Source organism: Panthera onca, chromosome B1 (genome assembly GCF_046562875.1).
Source record: "Panthera onca isolate mPanOnc1 chromosome B1, mPanOnc1 haplotype 2, whole genome shotgun sequence".
Taxonomy (NCBI): Eukaryota; Metazoa; Chordata; class Mammalia; order Carnivora; family Felidae; genus Panthera; species Panthera onca.
In genome coordinates, this window is record NC_138342.1 from 31,663,840 (window position 1) to 31,683,829 (window position 19,990).

Genomic DNA, 19,990 nt, shown 5'->3' on the forward strand with positions numbered 1-19,990 from the left:
GGAAGGTTTTTTACTTTCATAAATAGCTTAGAATGTAATTTTCACAATTTCCACTTGCCTTTAAATTTTGTTTTCTTTTGAATCGACTTGAGACATGACATTTTGTTTTTAAATGTTCGTTTTTTTATGAGAGAGAAACTGAACGGGGGGTGGGGGAGGGGGAGAGGGACAGAGGATCTGCTATGTCAGTGCAGAGCCTGACGTGGGGCTTGAACTTCTGAACCGTGAAATCATGACCTGAGCTGAAGTCTGACTCTTTACTGACTAAGCCACCCAGGTGCCCCCTTGTTTTTACGTAAAGGATCTTTAGAGTTCTGAGTACACAGTACTCAGAAAAACTTAGTGTGATTTTTACTTGGAATTCATAATGGACAGTTTGCTTCCGATTGTTAATGCATTTACAGTGGAGGCCGGGCCTTTTCCTCTGGTGTTGGTCTATCTGCTTGCTGGTCTGGTGCTATCAAAGCCACTTCAGGGAATGTCTTTGCAGCAAGCTTAGAAGATGCACATTCCTCCCCCAGTGTGAGTTTTATTTGTTATTTTAGACAGCACCATGTAGCACTTTATTACCTATGCTGATTCATCTGACCAAAAACAGTGCGATTAACCAGCATAGGTAATAAAATATTGTCGAGCAATGAGAAATTCCTAATGGATGTGATTCTGAGATTCTCTTTGGCCCGTGTCAGTTTTTAGACACCCAGTACATACGGAAAAGAGATTTTAGAGACGAGTGGAGACAAGGTTTATTTATTTTTAAAAATGCCTGTAGTTAATATCTTGGGGTCCCCAGGTGTTGTTCTAGAAGGCTCTGTAAGTTGATTAGCTTAAAGACCAAAGGAAGGTCACTGTTGTGAAAAGCCAGCTCTTACTATGTCCTCCATCGTCGTAAGTGTGGCTTTTCCTTGAATGATACAAATTTGACATGGATGTCTTCCTCTAACAGCCTGAAGGTTTCATTGAATTATTTCCAATGACCATTCTTGATTCTGAAATGACATTTTATAAACCAAGTCATTGATTTCTTTTTAGGTAGCAGTGCCGGCTAATGTGTTTGAAAATCGTACATTTCAGAACGATCATAACAAAAAAGGTGGCTTTTCAATGTCAGGATCCCTTTTGTAAACAGAGTGGTTAATACGTTCCTTTGTACCGTCTTTCCTGGAGGGTAATTTTGTTTCTGAAGAACTCTCCAAGGGCAAATTTTCATAAGACAAATGGAATTACAATTGAAATTAGTGGCACATGATTATGTAGTTGTTAAAGCATACATAATCAGTGTTTTTGTAAATAAATGCTTAATGCAAAGAAAGAAATGCAGAGCACACAGGACATGAAGAGCAAGCCGTCAGTAATGGCCGTGATGCAGGAGATGGTCGCTACTGCAGGGAGCTGACCTCGAGCGCGCTGAGAGAGCTTTGTGCCCCCTGAGTGTGCTGGCCCGTTAACCCTTTGTGAGAAGACTCATGACACGGAGAGCCACTTTTTAATTTATGAGCTCATGAAACAGGTCGTATAATTTTCCCGCATATCTTCCTGAGCAGGGGGCCCACGGGGTCTTGCGGTCTTCCCATGCTGCCCTGCTGCTGGCTGAGTGAGCCGGATCAGGCGGTCCCCCGGAGGGCTTTCAAGCCGAAGTAGGGCAAGGAAATAAGGCAAGGAAGGGAAGTGCTTCAGAAGCCCAAGTCTTCTCATCTGAGTGAGTGTATTTCAGGGAGTGGCTGAGTTAATGCTGAGTAGGTAAGTCGAGTAGGTTCCTACTCAGAGATGTCAGTAATGGATTAAAGAACATGATTTTTCACAAGTTTTAAAGAGGAATGGAAGAACTTTTTCTCTACTTTGTAAAGAATATCAACTTCTTTGGATTTTCCATGGCTTTAAAATGATTTCATTTAAGATTTGATTATAACTTTTTGAAAAGATGTCAGAATGTAGTGTCCCAAGTGAGCATCATTTTAAGGAGTACCCTCAGAAGACCACAGACTTTCTCAGCATCGTGGTGTTCATTAGTGAGTGTTGGAAATTCAGTGACTTTTACCACCAGTTCATAGGCCCTCTCATAGAAATAAGGTCAAGAAGCATGTAGCAGAATTGGCTTGGTTATTTTTGACAGTCAGTTGGTTTGTATTTAATGAAATATAACTGTAGAAAAACACAAATCGGTGGTGTGTGTACTTCAGTGAATTGTGCTACGATGAATACACCTGTGCAGCCGGCACCAGGATGAAGACATAGAGCGTTTCCAGCCCCTCAGAATCCCCCCTGAGTATTGTCCCCGGGTACCTACTGTCCTCACTTCTGACACTGCAGATTGGTTTTGTCAAAACTAAGTTAATTTTTGACTGCAAAGTGATGTCATCCGGCTCAATTCCCCGTCATTTTCCTCAGGCTTATCTCTCTGACTAATGAAGTTTGGTAAAATTAAATCACCGGTGGAAAGTAATGATTTGCCACGGTGGAGGGTGGTGAAGTCACATGAGAGGTATTAAGGAGCAGGCACTTTGCTAATCACTTTCACTCAATAGAAGAGTAGCCCATAATCATGTTTCAATTATTTTAAGGAAGGACTTATTTCTTAACCTTGTAGGGCATCGTGAACAGTGGCTTCCCTCTGTGGTGGTTAACGAGCCCCGGGACGCAGTCTCCGGCCCTTGCTTTCAGTTTTTAATGGGCAGTGACTGTGTTTGTACATTGTGCTCAGCTGTCTCATGTTCTGTCCCTTTGAACAAATTCTTGTGTATTTTGAGGGAAAAAAGTTTCCTTCTTACTCATTTTTAAGCCTTTATTGATACTTTTGATATAAGCTATTGCACAGAATTTCTCTAAGAAAAATACACTTTTTCTTGTTGAGAACACCTTCAAACATTTAACCAAAGATATGGAAGAAGAAATGGTTCCACTTCTTGGCTGTGTGTTCAGAGGCTTCTCATAATTCCTGTCTGCTCCTCTTTCGTGGACTTCTTCTAAAAAAAATAAGACTTTATTATTATTATTATTATTATTATTATTATTATTGTTTTGTTGCAGCAGTTTTAGTTTTATAGAAGAAGTGGGTAGAAAATATCGAGTTCCCATATGACCCCTCACACCCCAGCCCTACCCCCAGGCCAGTTTTCCCTGTTGCTAATATTTTGTCCTAGTGTGGTACATTTGTTACTACTGATTAGTCCATATGGATACATTATTATTAACTGAAGTCCTTAGTTGACATGACGGTTAACTTTTAGTGTTGTTACGTTCTGTGCGTTCTAACAAACGTATAACAGCATGTATCCATCATTATAGGGTTATACAGAATTGTTTTTCACCACCCTAAAAATCCTCTGCTCCATCAGTTCATTCCTCCCCCTCCTCCAGTCCCCAGGCTTCCACTGATCTTTGGCTGCCTCCATGGTTTTGCCTTACCCAGAATGTCATCTAGTTGTAGTCATACGGTGTGCTGGAGATTGGCTTTCATGTAACAACATGCATTTAAAGTTCCTCCGTGTTTTTTCATGGCTCCGTAGCTCTTTTTATTTTAGTGCTGAATAGTGTTCCATTTTATGGATGTATCACACTTTGTTTATTCACTGTTGAAGGACATCTGGGTTGCTTGTAAGTTTCGGCAGTAATAAATAAAGCTGCTATAAACATTGGTGTGCAGGTTTTAGTGTGGGCATAAATTTTCATCTCGTTTGGGTAAATACTAAGCAGTGTGATTTGCTGGATTGCATGGTAAGAACATACTTAGTTTTTTATGAGAAGCTGTCGAACTGGTTCGCAGAGTGGCAGTATCATTTTGCCTTCCCACTGGCAATCAATGAGTTCCTCTTGCGTCCTGGGCTTATGGACCACAGGTCATCTTCTTGGGGTATAAAGTTGGGATTGTGGTGCTTGACCGTGCCTTTCCTTTGGTGAAGATCTGATGGAACTTTCTTTGGAAAAAATCCAGTTGTTTCGTAAAACATGTACAACTTCATAACATGAAGGTTCATGACTTGGAATTGAGATTGAGAGCATCTGTTCTAGCTTCCAAGATATTTAATCCTTAAATCTGAAATTTGAAAGAACAGGGAGTCCTCAGTGAAAACAACCCCTTCTAATCATTTGCTATCTTTTCCTTGAGTTACAGGAACAACTTATCATTTTAAATGATCTTTTTCTTAAGAGAGGGAGTACCAGAAGGTCTGGGTTAGTGTTACCTTTGCTTCTAAAAGCTATGGCACAAAGGGTAAAATCATTGTTTCTCGGTTAACTTGGGGAGGAGTTTGCCAAGAGTGTAGCTGACCCAGACTGGATGCTTGTATGTTTGATTCATGTATTACACCCCAACTTTGTTTTGAAGGGCAGGCTAGAAGTTTGGGATGGGGGGAGAGAGGAGGAGCAGGAAAATGGATAATCGTCGTTATGAAAAATACATATTTTCAAGGTTTATAGACTGGACGCTTTGTGTGTCTTCAGAATAAGTCAGGTTTTTCTTCATATTCAGAGAAACAAATACACTAAATTAGACGGTCTGTAAAAACTGAACACAGATATTTCAGATCCAGAGAATTTGGGACCTTGGAGTTTATTTTGTGCATAATCTTCATTTGAACAGATGAGGAAGCTAATCACTTGCCTGTGGTCACACTTATAGGCAGTACCTAGAACCTGCATATCCTGATTTCTAGTCCGGTCTGCTTTGCTACTACCTATACGAAGAATTAAAGGTGTAGGGAGAACGTTCTTAAAAAAGAAAGGGGGAAAAGAAATCCATGCCATAAAATAATGTGTGCAAGTTCATGCCTTGTTGGGCTTGCAAGAAGTGCTTCACGGTGAACATCACATTTGATGCATATGGAACCATGACCCTGGATACAGTTGCTGTTTTCCTTTCCAGTTCCCTAACCATGAAAATTTATGAACATGTAGCCCTTACGGCTCCGACCTCTGGATGTTTACACAGTTTTTACTCTTTTCTTGTTTTCAAGACTATTTATTTCTTAAATATTTCCACTGTGCCTCTATCCGAAGTGAAATATTTATTTTCCATATGAGGACATCAGAGGTCAAAAGTGAATCGGGCTCACTGGCTCCATTGTTCTTTTTAGGAAGTGTCTCCCTGTCTAGATAGGATCATTGGTGCCCCCTGGTGAGATGATTGGGTAAAAGCACCCATTGATGGATGGGAGGAAGCTGTTTGTATTTTCAAAGGCGTGGTTTAGCAGTTTTGTTAACAGTTAAAAATAAATGTGATATATTGTTTTTTTTTTTTTTTTTAAAGAAATTGCGACCAAGGAATGAGCAGCGAGAGAATGAATTGATTATTTCTTTCCTGAGGTGTTTATATGAAGAGAAACAAAAAGTTCACACCCATGTTGGGGAGATAAAGCAGGTATGGCTTTTTTTTTTTTTTTCCTCTTCTTTTAATTTTACCAGGATGCTGTGTAAAACAAAATCCTGAGGTTTTTTTCTCACGTTCTGAAACTTTTTTTCTCCCTGTATCTTATTTTTATTTCTTGCACATATGAGGGAAATTTGGGAATACTGAGACCGTGCTTAGAGGAGGTCGGCCTCACGGTGGGAGTGGGGCAGGCGCCTCCACAGGAGGGCTGGTGTAGAGCTTCCGGGATGAAATTTAAGAGTAGGTACTGCTACAACAGGCTACTTGACCTGCGGAGAGGGAGCCAGTCTCTGTCACCTCCCCTTTCTCCCTGGTAAAATGGGAATGATGTTGCAGGGTCGCCTTCAGAATCCTGTAAAGTCCCTGGAGGGTCTTTGTGACATAAATGCTACGTGAATGCAGGGAGAACACTTCAGACAAATTAGGTTATGACGTTAGAGACCCTGGCGTGTGTGCTCTTCAGATCTAGAACTTGCATTGATTCCATTTCACCTGAGGGAGGTCCAGAATCTGCCTGCCTTCCTCTCCTGGCCACAAGCATCGTTTAGCTTATCTGTCTCGGGGTGCTGGGTCAGAAGCTGGGGCTACCTGCAGGTCTCTGTCTTCGAAGTGCTCCAAGTCTGGGATTCCGTACACACGGTGCCCCAGACCATTTTCCTATGTCTTTTGGACTCTATGTAAGTCAATTCCTAGTAACTGTTATAGCTTCAGATGTGCATTTTGTATTAAAGTTCCTTGTGAGCCAGAAAATCTAGAGAAAAATCACTGAAGGATGTTCAAAACATCCTTCATTTCCCAAAAGTATATTGCCTTTTAAAAAAAACAAACACGTAACCGACACGTCCTAAAGGCACCTTTAGGTCCTTTAGCACTCAGTGGCCTGCCCCCTCCCTTGCCCTCTTCCCTATGACACCCCTGCCTTTGTCCAGTTTCACGCGGACCCACACATGGCAGCTCTCCTCAGATTTCTACCTTCCAGTTGGCTCTGGCAATCAGGTACCTTTCCTGAGCTCACAGGGCTTACGTACAGTGTCTGACATTGTTTTTAATCTCCTTGGCCGACTGTAGCATCTCTTGGCAGGGACCCCGACACCAGTGCACTGTGCGTGTGTGTCTGGCCTTCGTGTGTTGACACTCCTCCCTTCCCAAGACGGGAAGTCTTGGGAGTTCAGTGCCCCTCCGGTTCACTCGGGTGGGCCACCCAGCCTAAGCTCACAGTTAATTCTCTACTTTTTTTCAACCTATTTCTCGTCTCGCTTTCATTCTTTTTTTTTTTTTTTGGTTCCATTAATAGTTTTTCCCTAACTTGTTCCAACAGGAAATTGATAATTTTGAAATAATTTATAACTGCTAGAGGGGAATGAAGCATTTATGGTGGATGGAAAGTTTTGACCTAAGTACAGACTCATATTTAGGGAACGGAGTAGTGTCTTTTTGATTTGGGCATAGTTGAGTGCAGAGGAGACATGTAATTAATTTTATTTCCATTTGGGAACATCAGAATTTAATATAAAAAACAGAACTGTCAGCACTTTGTGTAGAGGATTCTGAACATTCTGTTATCCCATGCCCTCACATCCGTGCCTGTAAAGATGTTGCCCCGATTCCCAGTTGTGGTTGGGTCTCCCCCAGACCGGACACCCTCTTGGGCTCTGAGGATCAGGCTTTTCAGAACAGCAGCTGCTTTTAGAGGAATCAGATGAAGCTCTGAGATTTACCAGGACATTCCTGGTCTCTTTATGCTACGGAGTACTTTAACTACATGGATTTCATTACATTCTTCTTGCACCTAAAAATCCCCATACCCTTTGAAAACATGTCATGACTTGACCTAGAGAGGAGTAGAACCATGGCTTTGACAATGAACTTCTCTGACCACCGGTCTTCAAAAGTGGACAGAGAGAGACACTGAGCACAGGCTCAAGGCTGCACTTCGTTAGAGCCAGTGATCTGTTTGTGCTTTTCAGTGACTAAAGTGATAGTGTTGGATAGCTGCCAGAGGACTCAGTTTCATAAAATAGAAAACGAACTGAATGAGATTTTGTTCTTTTTTTTTTTTTTAATGTTTTTTTATTTATTTTTGAGACAGAGACAGAGCATGAACGGGGGAGGGGCAGAGAGAGAGGGAGACACAGAATCGGAAGCAGGCTCCAGGCTCTGAGCCATCAGCCCAGAGCCCGACGTGGGGCTCGAACTCACGGACCGCGAGATCGTGACCTGAGCCAAAGTTGGACGCTTAGCCGACTGAGCCACCCAGGCGCCCCTGAGATTTTGTTCTTATGGAAAAGGTAGAATCAGTTTGGGCAAAGACCTGTAAAGTAATAAAGTTAGAAGGTGTTGCGTTTTAGTCGATGAACATATTATTTCCACTTGTATATATAGAGCTGGTGCAAAAAACTTACAGTATTCACTCATCTGACACTTAATGAATGTTTGCCATGTACCAGACAAGGTTCCAATTTTTTGCATGAATGATTCCATTTCTTCTTCAGCTCTTTTGAGGCGGGTGGTCTAATACCGTTGTTAGGGATGGGGACGTGGGAACAGAAGTCAAGCAGTGTTAGGGAATGGCGGAGCCATTGTGTCTGAGGTCCAAGGACATTATCATAATCATGATGCTTTTTAGGAGCTTAGCTAACAAAGTTAAATGTTCTATAAGTACTTACTGATTTGCCCGGGTCCGTTTTCCAGTAGAGTTTTTTTCTGACATTTTATTTTGAAAGATTTCAGACATGCAGGAAAGTTGAAAGGAACAGTGAACATTCACATACCCACCATCCAGATTATACTGTTCGTAGCATTTTGTAATATTTACTTTCCTGTATGTCTATCTATTATATCACCTTGTTTTTGATGACTTTTAAAGTAAGTTTCTGATATTAATACTCTTTATTCCCAAATACCTTAGTCCGTAGCTACATTTTTAACTGTACTCAGTATTTGTTCATAAGTTTTTGGAGATTTACATCTTGTAAGTTGCACAGATCTTGAGTGTACCATTTGTGGCGTTTTGAGGCCTTCATACATTGAGGTGGCCCAGACTCCCATCAAGGTGGATGGCAGAATGTACCCCCGGACCTCTTTTCTAGTCCTCACTACTTCTCCCTGCAGACAACCATGGTTTTGATTATTTTTACCATAGACTAATCTTGCCTGTTGTAGGACTTTAATGGATGGAATCATACAGTACGTGCTTTATTGTTTCTGGCTTCTTCCACTTCACCTGATGTCCCTGCTCGTCATCCACGTTGTTGTGTGTGTCAGCGCTTCCCTTTCCTTCCTTGTGCCAACACGACAGCTTTTGTCCATCCTCCTTTTGACGGACGCTCAAGCCCCTTCTAGGTGCTAGTTGTGACGAATAAGGCCCCTAGTAGGTACGTTGTGGCGCCACAGGTTGGTGGGTTCTGACCTGAGAACTTAGTGTAGCCACAGAATTTAAAACTTGGCTCCAGACTCTCGTGCCCAGAGCTCGCCCATCTGTCGTGGGTTGGGCCGTATGATGCGGTGCAGTCTGCTCTGGGGACCCAAATTATCTATGAACCAGCATCACCTTTGAAGGAGAAACTTCTAGATGCTTATTTTATTTTATTTGGTTTTTTTTTTTAATGTTATTGAGAGAGAGAGAGAGAAAGAGAGAGAGAGCAGGGGAGGGGCAGAGGAAGAAGGAGACCGAGGATCTGAAGCAGGCTCTGTGCTGACAGCTGCGAGCCCAGCTCAGGGCTCAAACTCACAAACTCAGGTGAAATAGGACCTGAGCCGAAGTCAGATGCTCAACTGACAGAGCCACCCAGACGCCCCAGGTTTTTATTTTAAAATAAACCAGGAATATATTATTTTCTAAACTGAAATTATACTGGGTATATGATAGACCTAGAAGAGCATGGTGTCAGACGGCAGAGGAAGGAAGCCCTGAACGAAGCAAACAGACGTCCATATGACCTCGTTTAAAAAAGAGAGACCCAAGTGCAGTTTTTCTTGTATGTTTTCTGCTACGTGTCACTGGTCTCCTAGCCAGTGTTTTCTTGACATATCAGAACAATCCACTCAAAATGCTTTTACTTCACGGAAACCTGTGGAGTCTGAAAGCAAGCCCGCCGCTTCGTAACTTTGTGGGAGGACCGGTGGTGAGTCCAGGACAGGCCCCTGAGGGTCCTGTGTGGCTCCCTCCCTTTGCACTGGAGGCTGCCTCAAGTGTGGACAGGCTCCTTCTTGGTAAATGATCGCACAGGACCAGCTGCAATGAGTCAGGCACCTGCCCGTGGTGCCTCATGTTTGGCGGGCACTTAGTCACTATTGGGTGAGGGGGTCTGTTCCCTCAGGCACGTGTTTCCCATGGGCCTGCCTGGTGCTCACTGCTCATTCACTCATTCTTCGGTGAGCAAGCATGAAGTGTCCAGAGCGTGCTCAGTATACCCTGTGAAAACACAAAGATAAGTGATGGTCTCCCCTGAGGGAAGTCCTAAGCTGGTCGTCATTCTTTTAATGCACATTTTAATTCTTACAGAAGTAAAATGCTGATGAGTAGACAAAGCCAAAACGTAGCTCTTATCAGAACCTTTCTTTCTCATTTATGCCTTGAAAAACATGACAGTCATAGGTGAATTAGGATTTCATTGTTTGAAACAAGACATGAAGTCTTTGACCAGCAAATAACTGAATAAAATAAAAAAATGCTTGATGACGGAGGAATCAGGGGAAGACGAATTAAGAGACCATCTCTATCCGCCAAGTCGGTAGAAATTCAAAAATCCCCTAATACCATGTAAAAGTGAACTGTCATGTACTGGGACTATGAATTAGTGCCATTTAGGGGAGAAAAATTTGACAGTATCTGGTACATGTGAAGACACACAGACGTAGAGACCCAGCAAGGACATTTCTAAGTACTCCCCTTGCAAAACCTTTCACCTGTGTGGTAGGGAGCGCTGTTCAAGAGAGATAAGCGCAGTCTCCTTTGTAAAAACAGAAGGGAATCTGTGTTTAACCACAGGAACATGAACACATTGTGTTGTCATATGGTGAACTGCTACACTCTAACTAAAGTGAGTGAATCAAAGAACATTTGTCAACGTGGATAAATCTCAAAAACAGCATTGAAAGAGAAAAGGTCATTATGGAAGAGTATGTACAGGATGATACATTCATGTAAAGCTTCCACTATATGTAAACCATCATATATGTTTTATGGATACATATGTATATATAAAGTTATAAAAAATGAGTTGACGGACACCAGACTCAGGAGAGGGCTTATTTGTGCAGATGAAAAATGGAGAGTGGCTCCAGGAGGCTTCAGAGATGTCTGTCATGTTTTCTATTAAACGTAGAAAACAGTAGCTAATAATCACGATTGCTGACATTTACAGAGTATCAGGCATGTTCTGAGTGCTCTCATGTGCATTAATTCATCTAATGCTCGTGAGCACTCTGTGAGGAGAGCCCCCTGTGTGTCCTCAGTCTGCAGGTGGATGACCCGAGGGGGCAGCGGGTAATTACCTGTCCAAGGCCACAGAGCTAGGAAGCGGCAGAGGACCATCTCACCCGGGCAGAGCTCCAGAGCTCGCGCTCCTCACTCTTCTCAACACCTGCACGTTCACTTGGCCAGAGCTGGGGGTGGGGGTGGGATTTGTTGTATTAGTCTGTACACTTTGCTGCATGCTTTGAATGTGTAACAACAAAGAATGGTCGGAGTTTAGAGTATTGGAGGATGGGCTCGTTCATGTGGTTTTCTTAAAAAAAAAAAAAAAAAAATCATTGTCTAGCAGAAAGCAATCAGGCAAGACTCCATAGAGGTAGGAAGCAATTTAATCTAGAGGTTTTTTGTAGTTTTTTTTTTTTTTTTTTTTTAATATACCTCTTTGTTAATGAGTAACATTAAACCTCATTTAGCGGTTGGCATCCAAATGCCATTACGTTGTCAGCTTCATCTTGTGGTCAGTTAGGGGGACAAGCTTGGGCACAGAGGGAAAGGGTGACAGACACAGTTAGGAGGGAGAGAGGAAGAAGTGGAGGAGACAGAGCTCCACAGAAAGCAACGAGGGCATTAATTTAGGGTGATGGAGTGGATTCTTCATTGATAAAATTTATTTTGTTTCAACCTCTGAGATGCCCCCAAAGATAAATTATAATGTACTTTGAAGAGCTAATAATGGCCACCTTTGTACCAGAAACTCTGCTCAATGCTTTATATGATTTACCTGTTTTAATCTCACAACACAGCATTATGATTAGATCTTCAGGTGGGTCTGAGTTGACAGAGGATTCTAGAAACAAAGGCTAGGAGAGAGAAAGTAACTTGTACAAGGCCAGTTAGTGAGTGACACATCTCTGATCTGACCGCAGAGCCTGAGCTCTCGAACTTTGTTAATTGAGTGGTTTCCAAGCACCTTTCATTTGGAGCGGTCAGAGCAACTCTTCGAGGCAAACTAGTTCCTGGACCTGCAGCCATGCCGTGGAGGAGCAGATGAGGGCACAGGATCAGAATCATGGCCTGGGGCAAAAAGATGCATCCTGGAGACTTATCATTCCTTAAGGAAGGAAGGAAGGAAGGAAGGAAGGAAGGAAGGAAGGAAGGAAGGAAGCTGTAAGTGACTTACTTAACTTTTCATGGTTTCACTTTTTAGACATCACAGATTGCAGCGGAGAATATTGGAAGTGAGTTACCACCTAGTGCCGCTCGACTGAGGCTGGATATGCTGAAAAACAAAGCAAAGAGATCTTTAACAGAGTCTTTAGAAAGTATTTTGTCCCGGGTAAGTAGCATAATCTCTCCTAATTTAAGTGAAAATCACTTTTAAAGAAAACATAAGATTCAGTTCTTTGCCTTTTTAAATAAAATTTTGTTTATTTATTTATTTAGTAAGTAATTTGTACACCCAGCGCGGGGCTCAAACTTGACCCCAAGATCAAGTCACATGTTCTACCCACTGAGCCAGATAGGCGCCCCTTAAATCTTTGCTTTTGTGCCATTGAGTGTTTGCTATAAAATCTAGGAGGGTAAAAGCTTTTTAATGTCTTCTCTGTCTTACAGCAATGTTACTGACACTTTTTAACTTGGTTTAGGTTAAAACCAATTCTCTTATACTCCATGGTATTTTTTGTTTCCCAAAAGGATGTTCTTCATTGGCCGGCCTCTGTGAAGGGCACAGAGTACGGTAAAGTGTGGGTCCAGTTCTCCCTAAGTGCCACCAGGCACAGCCTAGAAAACCATTTACCATCGGCTGCTGCTGGTATGTGTCTGGAACTCTCTGTGGCGGGTCAGTGAACTGTGGCTCTTGGGCCAAACGCCACCCACCTCCTGTTTTTGTAAATAAAGTTTTGGAACCCAGCCACATCCATTCATTTACCTATTTCCTTAGTTTGCTTTTGTGCAGAGTTGAGTAGTTGCCACAAAGCCTAAGATAAGAGATTTATTGTGTGGCTCTTTAAAACAGAGAAGTTTGCAGACTGCAGCTCTACAGGAAGAACGAAGTATACGTAGATACCAATGTGGGAGTTCCTTAAGAAATTACCTGCTGTGTTCCCCACCCCAACAGGTGCAGATAACCTTTCACGGCACTCCTGAGAAAGCAGAGTTTGATTTTCTTTCAACATTTCACACCATTCTGGAGCTTGCAGTATCTTATAGTTTTGTTTCTGTTTTTGTTTTTTTAATTTCATGACACAATCCATTTAAGTCATACTTAATTGTTTTTGAAAGAAAACTGAATTTTATTTTGTTTGAAGATATTTCTGAACACTTTGCAGCATCCTTAGAGATAATTCAAAAACATCCATTTACAAAACCATGTGGCCACCTTTGGGACCCCCCAAGTAGAATGTTGTCTGATTGTCATACAGCAGGCAGGTTGTGACAGCTCATGACTTGGGAGAGAGGTGTTGAGTGTGCTTGCTCTAGCTCTTGCTTTTCCTCACAGATTCTCTCTTCTTTCTGCCCCTCGTCCCTGCCAAATGACTAATCCACGAGGTGCTCAAGAACATTTAGGTTGATGTGTGGTTAAGAAAAAAAAAAAAGACAGCAGTGTTGGTTATCTTAATGCACGTATGTGCTCAGCAGCATTTCTCACTAGATGCATTTTTCCTGAGATGCTTAGCTAGACCACGCTGCTTCTAGCTGATGCCTTTGCAAAAGCCTAAGGGAGCGTAACTTGACTGCTTTTCTTTTTGTAGGGTAATAAAGCCAGAGGCCTACAGGAACATTCTGCCAGTCTGGATCTGGACAGCTCCTTGTCTAGCACATTAAGTAACACCAGCAAAGTAAGCGCGTTTCCCTCTATGTGACGTGGTTCATGCTCATCTGTCACCTGCAGAGCCTACAAAGGGAATGAAGGAAGCCTCCTGTCTTTAATCATGAAAAGTTTGGTGCCGGCAGACTTCTTGGTGCAGGGGGAGGGCTGGTCTTGCAATTCTGTAACTTAGAAGTTTCACATAACAAAGCAGATGGCCGTTCTGTAAGCAAAGAAGCAAGATGACAATTTAATTTTATTTTATTTTAATCCTTTTTAGTGTTTATTTTTGAAAGAGAGGAGACAGAGTGCAGGCGGGGGAGGAGCAGAGAGAGGGAGACACAGAATCTGAAGCAGGCTCCAGGCTCTGAGCCATCAGCACAGAGCCTGAGCGGGTCTCAAACTCACAAACCTCGAGATCAGGACATGAGCTGAAGTCGGACGCTTAATGGACTGAGCCACCCAGGCGCCCCAACAAGATGTCAATTTTAGACCATTAAGAGATAATTTATCACAACGCAGCCAATGGACTTCTTTCCCTGTGTTGAAAATAATTGAAATTGGAAACACCTCAAGAGTGGGTCTGGGAGTTCCATGAAATATGGAACCTGAGTTCCTGAACGAACTTTACCCTTGGGCTAGCTCTGTGATTATAATGAAATACTACTGTTTTCATAAATAGCTGAGCTCCACCCCTCGCGTCCGTCACCAAGCACGGCTTTGTGATAGTGAGCAAGCCTGTGGTTCTGTTCAGCAACAAACCTGTGTCTCTGTCCTTGTGTTAATTTCTTACTTTCTAGACATTTAAGCATTTTCAGCTTTTTTAACCACCAGAAAGTGAATTTGGGGTTTGTGCTAGGGAGGCCAGCTTTCCTTCTGCTACCAGAGCTCTGACAGATGCAAATGAGAGGGAAGTTTTGTGGAGGCCGGCTCCTGACCACAGGAACTCTTAAGTTCTTCTGAGTTTCCTCCTGCACATGTGGCTTTCAAAGTTTTTAGACCATAGCCAACAGCAAGAAACTCATTTAATGTAGCAAAATGATTCACAAACATACATACACACTTATACCCAAAATTAAAATTTCACAAAACAATATTTGCTGTAGACAACCTGATACATAATGTTATTTTCAGTTGTTTTTTTACTTTAAAAATGTCTATTGCTTGGGACAAAAAGTCTGTTACTTGAGAAACACTGCCTTGAAAGGGTGCTTCTCAGATTCTCAGGTGCACCTTTAATGGGGTTCTGGTGAAAATGCAGATTCTGATTCAGTAGACCTGTGTGGGGCCTGAGATGCTGCATTTCTGACAAGCTCTGAGGTCTGTGCACCGCTCTCCCCCCTGGGGAGCGAGGCCCTAGACACCAGTCTTCTGAATATGATTTTCTGGGTTAAAATCTAGTGGGACAGAGCATCATCTGACCTCCATCCACCACATACTGGTTCTACCCCACAGTTTATTTCAAGTTTGGAAATGGTATGGTTTATCTGCCGTATACAGATGAGTGGGACAAAGCCCCTGCCCTGAGGAACTTATCTGGGAGATGACGGATACTCAACACCAGCATCAAGCAGAATATAGTAGGAGCCCTGAGAGTTTCGAATAAGACAGGATGGTTACTTAGCAGTCCCGGGAACAAGTGGAAGGGAAGTTATTTTGATCAACGGAAGCACAGAAAGCACGGGAGCAGGAGCAGTGGTGCTTTTGAATTTCATTTTCAAGTATAGGCATTCTACCTGTGGCAGTGGACAGGGAGAAGCATTCCAGACCAGTGCAAATAAAGATAACCGTGACGTTCATGTCACTCCAGTGACTTTTCCAGGAAGTCTTATTGTTTGTTTTGCATTCTTCTCCAAAGCCCAGATCTAGGAACACACATGTAACTTGAATTTCTAGGTAATCTTAAGAGAAACACAACTTTCAGAAGCCACCTGTTTGAGTTGTGTGTGGGAGGATCTTTATGTGTACTTCTTTACATCTTTTTTTTATCCTGAGATTGAGAAACTATTGTAAAGATACTTTTTTTATGTAATTGGATCTTAACCCAGAAATTGATCATCTAAGAGTTGAGGAACATCCGAGTGGCCCTTTTAGGTGTAAGATTAAGCTGAGGATTAGCTCTTTCCTGTAATTTGGAGGGATATTAATAAAAGTTGAGATGAACAGCCTTGCATAATGGAGATTGTTTGCTATGATGTATTGTCTTAGACAAAATTTTATTATTTTTTTTAAATTTTTTTTTAGCGTTTATTTATTTTTGAGACAGAGAGACAGAGCATGAACGGGGGAGGGTCAGAGAGAGGGAGACACAGAATCTGAAACAGGCTCCAGCCTCTGAGTTGTCAGCACAGAGCCCGATGTGGGGCTCAAACTCACGGACCGCGAGATCATGACCTGAGCCGAAGTCGGCCGCTTAACCGACTGAGCCACCCAGGTGCCCCTTAGACAAAATTTTAAATCCTTAAAAGGATCTTTGGAACTACAGGGTCTTAAAGAATGGAAAATTTCTGCCATGTTTAAAGGTAATTAATATTTCATAGTATGTTGGGAATTAAGTTTTTCCTATCTAATTCCTTGAGAATTAAATGTATATAATCTCTCCTCTCAATAAACATATATTTCTAAAAATGAAAATCTTTAGTGCCTACCATTTGGAAGGTACTCCACTGTATATTAAGTGAACACATAGAATTTAGATTCTCCAGTCCATCATGACATGCATTCATTTCATTTTACTTTTTTCATGTTGATTTATTTATCTCTTCTAGCAATTTCCTCAGGGGCAAACTGGTATACCTCCCCTTATTTTACATTTTTTGCCTGGAAAAGAATATATTGGCCACCAACCATGTCTTGGGTGCCGCACTAAGCATAGGATTGCCTGAGTAGTAGTACATCTCTTTGAAAAAGTATGAATCTTGAAAGGCAATGGTATTGAAATATTGTCATGATTCCCAATAGATGTGTGAGTTACCCACTCAGTAGATCCACTGAATTCCTGGTACAGTAACTTATATTTGTATAACATTTTACAGCAAACTCTCACTTGTATTATCTTGCTTACCTCTTCAAACCCAGTGAGGTAAATCTTCATTCTACCCTTTTATAGATGAGAAAAATTTAGGTACAGAAAGAAGTTAAATGATTTGCCCTGAATCGTGGCAAGAAGTGCCTAAGGAGAGATTTTTCATATTGTGAGAATAATATAGGATATAGTTTTTAACCTCAGGATTACCAAGTTGAATGTCAACATTAGATCAAAATCAGAGAGCCTTAAAATGCAGGTATAAAATACACACTCGGCAGAGATAAAGAACTTCTTGATTTGTTTAAACTGGGCAGACAAGTTCTACAAGACTGCACATGCTTCTTGAAAGCACAGTAGAGTCTTTTACAGGGAGACGGGATTATTTACAGCTTTGCTTACAACAGTCCCTCCGTCAGCTTGCATTGGGGCAGTCTCCCTAGTGGTCCAGCAGCCTAATAACATTTTGTCTCTGATGAGCTGGCACTTAATGAGCCTTCATTTCCTTCTATTTTTGGTGGCCTCTAGGTGGCATTATAGTCAGATGTGCTTATATATCAAAATGTTTTCCTGCCACTGGGATGAGAGGTTTGTAAGTCTCACAGATTCCCTGTGATGTGTCTGACCTGCTGTCCCCCCACCACCAGGAGCCATCTGGGTGTGACAGAGAGGCTCTGCCCGCCTCTGACAGCTCCTTCAGGCTCCTCGGCTCCTCGGATGACCTGTCCAGTGACTCGGAGAGCCGGCCCGCTGAAGAGCCTGCCCCACTGACGCCCCAGCAGGGCTTCAGAAGGCGGGCGAACACCCTGAGTCACTTCCCTGTGCAATGCGAGGAGCCTCCAGAACCGGCACAGGGGTCTCCAGGGGTCGCCCAGAGGAAACTTACGAGGTATCACTCAGTGAGCACAGAGACGCCTCATGAACGAAAGTAAGATTTGTTTAAAAATGTAAATCTGTTTTTACAAAAATAGCTGGGGCATATCTGTTATTAACCAGGTATGTGCAGCCCAGGTATGTTTATTGGGTGAGAGAGAGACTTGAGTCAGGTTCTGCGCTTGGCTTAAAAAGCCAAAGCCTGAAGGCGTGTTCTGTTCCTCCCCCACCTTCCTCCCATGGGAAACGTGTAGATGTAAGAGACCCTTATTACTTGTTCAAGTAGCAAGTACAGGGATCTGGAGGAAGCAGGTAAAAACGGAGCAGAAATGGCCCTCTAAGCACGTAGTAATCACGGCTCCAGCACCGTGAGAGGCAGGAGTACTGGAGCTTAGCTGCTGGCTGTGACGGAAAACGGCCAAGGGGCGAGCAGGTGAGTCCACTCATTTGTAAACCTGGAACATTTCTGTGGTGGGAGGGAGAGGCAGCGTTCAGTTCCCAGCAGAGCGTGAGAGGCGGTGTGGATGCCTCTGTAGACGCACGGTGTTGGGTTCTGGGTGTCGCTCTGTCCCGACCGGGCAGGCCTTGTGACCTGGGCAAATTCGCTTAGTTTCTGTGGGTGACACAATTGGAACAGAGGCTTCTGAAATCTTCCGTTGGAGAGTTCTAGATTTTGCTAACCAGATTTACTAATTTCAATAATTTGGCTGTCATGAGTGTTTCGAATTTCCTGGTGATAAAGATGGGTAAGCAATGTGGTAGTAGAAATTCTCCTAGTTCCTTCTGGGGTCCCTTGGCAATTAATTTGACCCTAACTGTCAGAGACCATAGATGGTCATAGAGTTTAAAAATCTTTAAAAAACTAAAAATCTTTTAAAATCCTTCACTTCATAATATATATAAGGGCCACACCTACATGTAGTTGCTGCCTTCCCTGGACTGACGTGTGTCCGTGAGGGTCATGCACGGGTAATGCAGAGTCAGAGTCTGTACAGAGGTGTTTGAAATGTTATGAGTACAGAAATGAAACAGTATTTGAAGGACGTAGCAAAGTCTCTCGGCTTTTTTCCAGTCGGCCATTGAGAATAGTTATGATGGTTTTGAGAACTTGGTTGCATATATGACCCCAAAGGAGGAGGCACAGCAGAAGGTAGTATTTAACATAAGACATTTTAGAGACAAGCATAGTTGGAGGGTTTATGGGGTTCTTGTCATCTTCTTAAAACCCTGTATACCCATTACTTCTGCCCCCTGCTGCCTTCCCAGCCCTCTTTCTGGCATTTTCAGCGATCATGGAAACATCCTTGTCCAGAGATTCCTAGTTCTCGTGCTAAGCTTGCAGTTTTCACACGAGCCGAGGTGGTAGGAAATGTGTGTCCCTGACAGTACATTTCCCTGCTCCCCCAAGAATGCAGCTTCCTGATGCGTCTTGCTGGCCAGAGGTGAGGAGACGATGGAGAAGTGCTCGCCTCCCCCTGCCCCCCCACAGCAGACCCGTTTTGCTTTCTGCTCCCTTGTGAACTCTTCCCTCATTTACACACAAGAAATGAGACACTGAACTCAAGGCCAGTTATTGTTCATTTTAAAGAGAAATGTATTTTAAAAACTCTGGAGTTTGTTTTGCTTTCCTTTGCTTTTGGTTTAAATAAAAAACAAAAAAAATTGCTGTCAGTTCCTCAAAAGGGAACAGAGGAAAAAGTACTGTTGGGTGCGCACATTTGTGAGGAATGGTCAAGAATGCTCCTTTTTTTTTTTTTTTTTTTTTTTTTTTTTTTTTTTTTTTAAACTGAGAACTACCTTTGCCAACGAGACAGTGGACGCAGAAGAGAAGTGAAGAGCAGCCCTCTGGCTCCGTGACAGCTGGTGTTTACATATGGGGACACCGGCAGCCTAGCCCGTTCTTGCCTGATCCCTCTGTGTCTCTCCCCCCCCCCCCCCCCCCACCCCACCGGTGTCCCCTCCTCTTCCCGCTAATCGCCCTGCTTTCTCTCTAATTGCTATTTAGTGTGAATCATCCACCCGTTGGCGAGTCTAAAAGTTGCTCAGGTCAGTCTTCAGCTCCTGCTCCTCCACCTCGTCTTAACCCCTCTGCCTCCTCGCCAAATTTTTTTAAGTACCTAAAGCATAGCTCGAGCGGAGAACAAAGTGGGAATGCTGTGCCAAAGAGGTGAGCACACTCACACGGCAAGTTCAGTGTGGTTTGTCTTCCCGGGAGGTTCACACAGAGAGGATGAGCTGCATGGCATGCGGGAGAGAACCCGGGGCCACTGCATCTGCGTGTGTGTGTGTGTGTGTGTGTGTGTGTGCACGCGCGCTGGTCTGTTTTTGATTTTATTTTCAGTCTGTCATCCGAACTGACTTAATTTACTATGGATTAGTTACTATTGCCAGGTCTTGATGTCAAGCCATTTCTTATATACTTATTTTCACCTGCCCCTGCCCTGCTGTACACACACAGACACACACACACAATCAGCAACTGCATTTGATCGTATGTACTGG

At 42.9% G+C, this 19,990-nt stretch overlaps 1 protein-coding gene across 5 annotated transcripts in view; it reads left to right on the forward strand.

The window, feature by feature from the left end:
- TBC1D1 (TBC1 domain family member 1) overlaps positions 1-19,990 on the forward strand; it is a 227,163-nt gene that overhangs the window by 121,793 nt on the left and 85,380 nt on the right. For 4 of the 5 annotated variants that reach the window (XM_078446215.2, XM_078446213.2, XM_078446212.2 and 1 more), the window contains 5 exons: positions 5,246-5,356; positions 11,989-12,117; positions 13,535-13,621; positions 17,263-17,543; positions 19,494-19,655. In XM_078446215.2, the coding sequence (XP_078302341.1) occupies positions 5,246-5,356; positions 11,989-12,117; positions 13,535-13,621; positions 17,263-17,543; positions 19,494-19,655 (770 nt within the window). The remainder of the gene's footprint in view (positions 1-5,245; positions 5,357-11,988; positions 12,118-13,534; positions 13,622-17,262; positions 17,544-19,493; positions 19,656-19,990) is intronic. The other variant, XM_078446214.2, reaches the window with a different exon arrangement.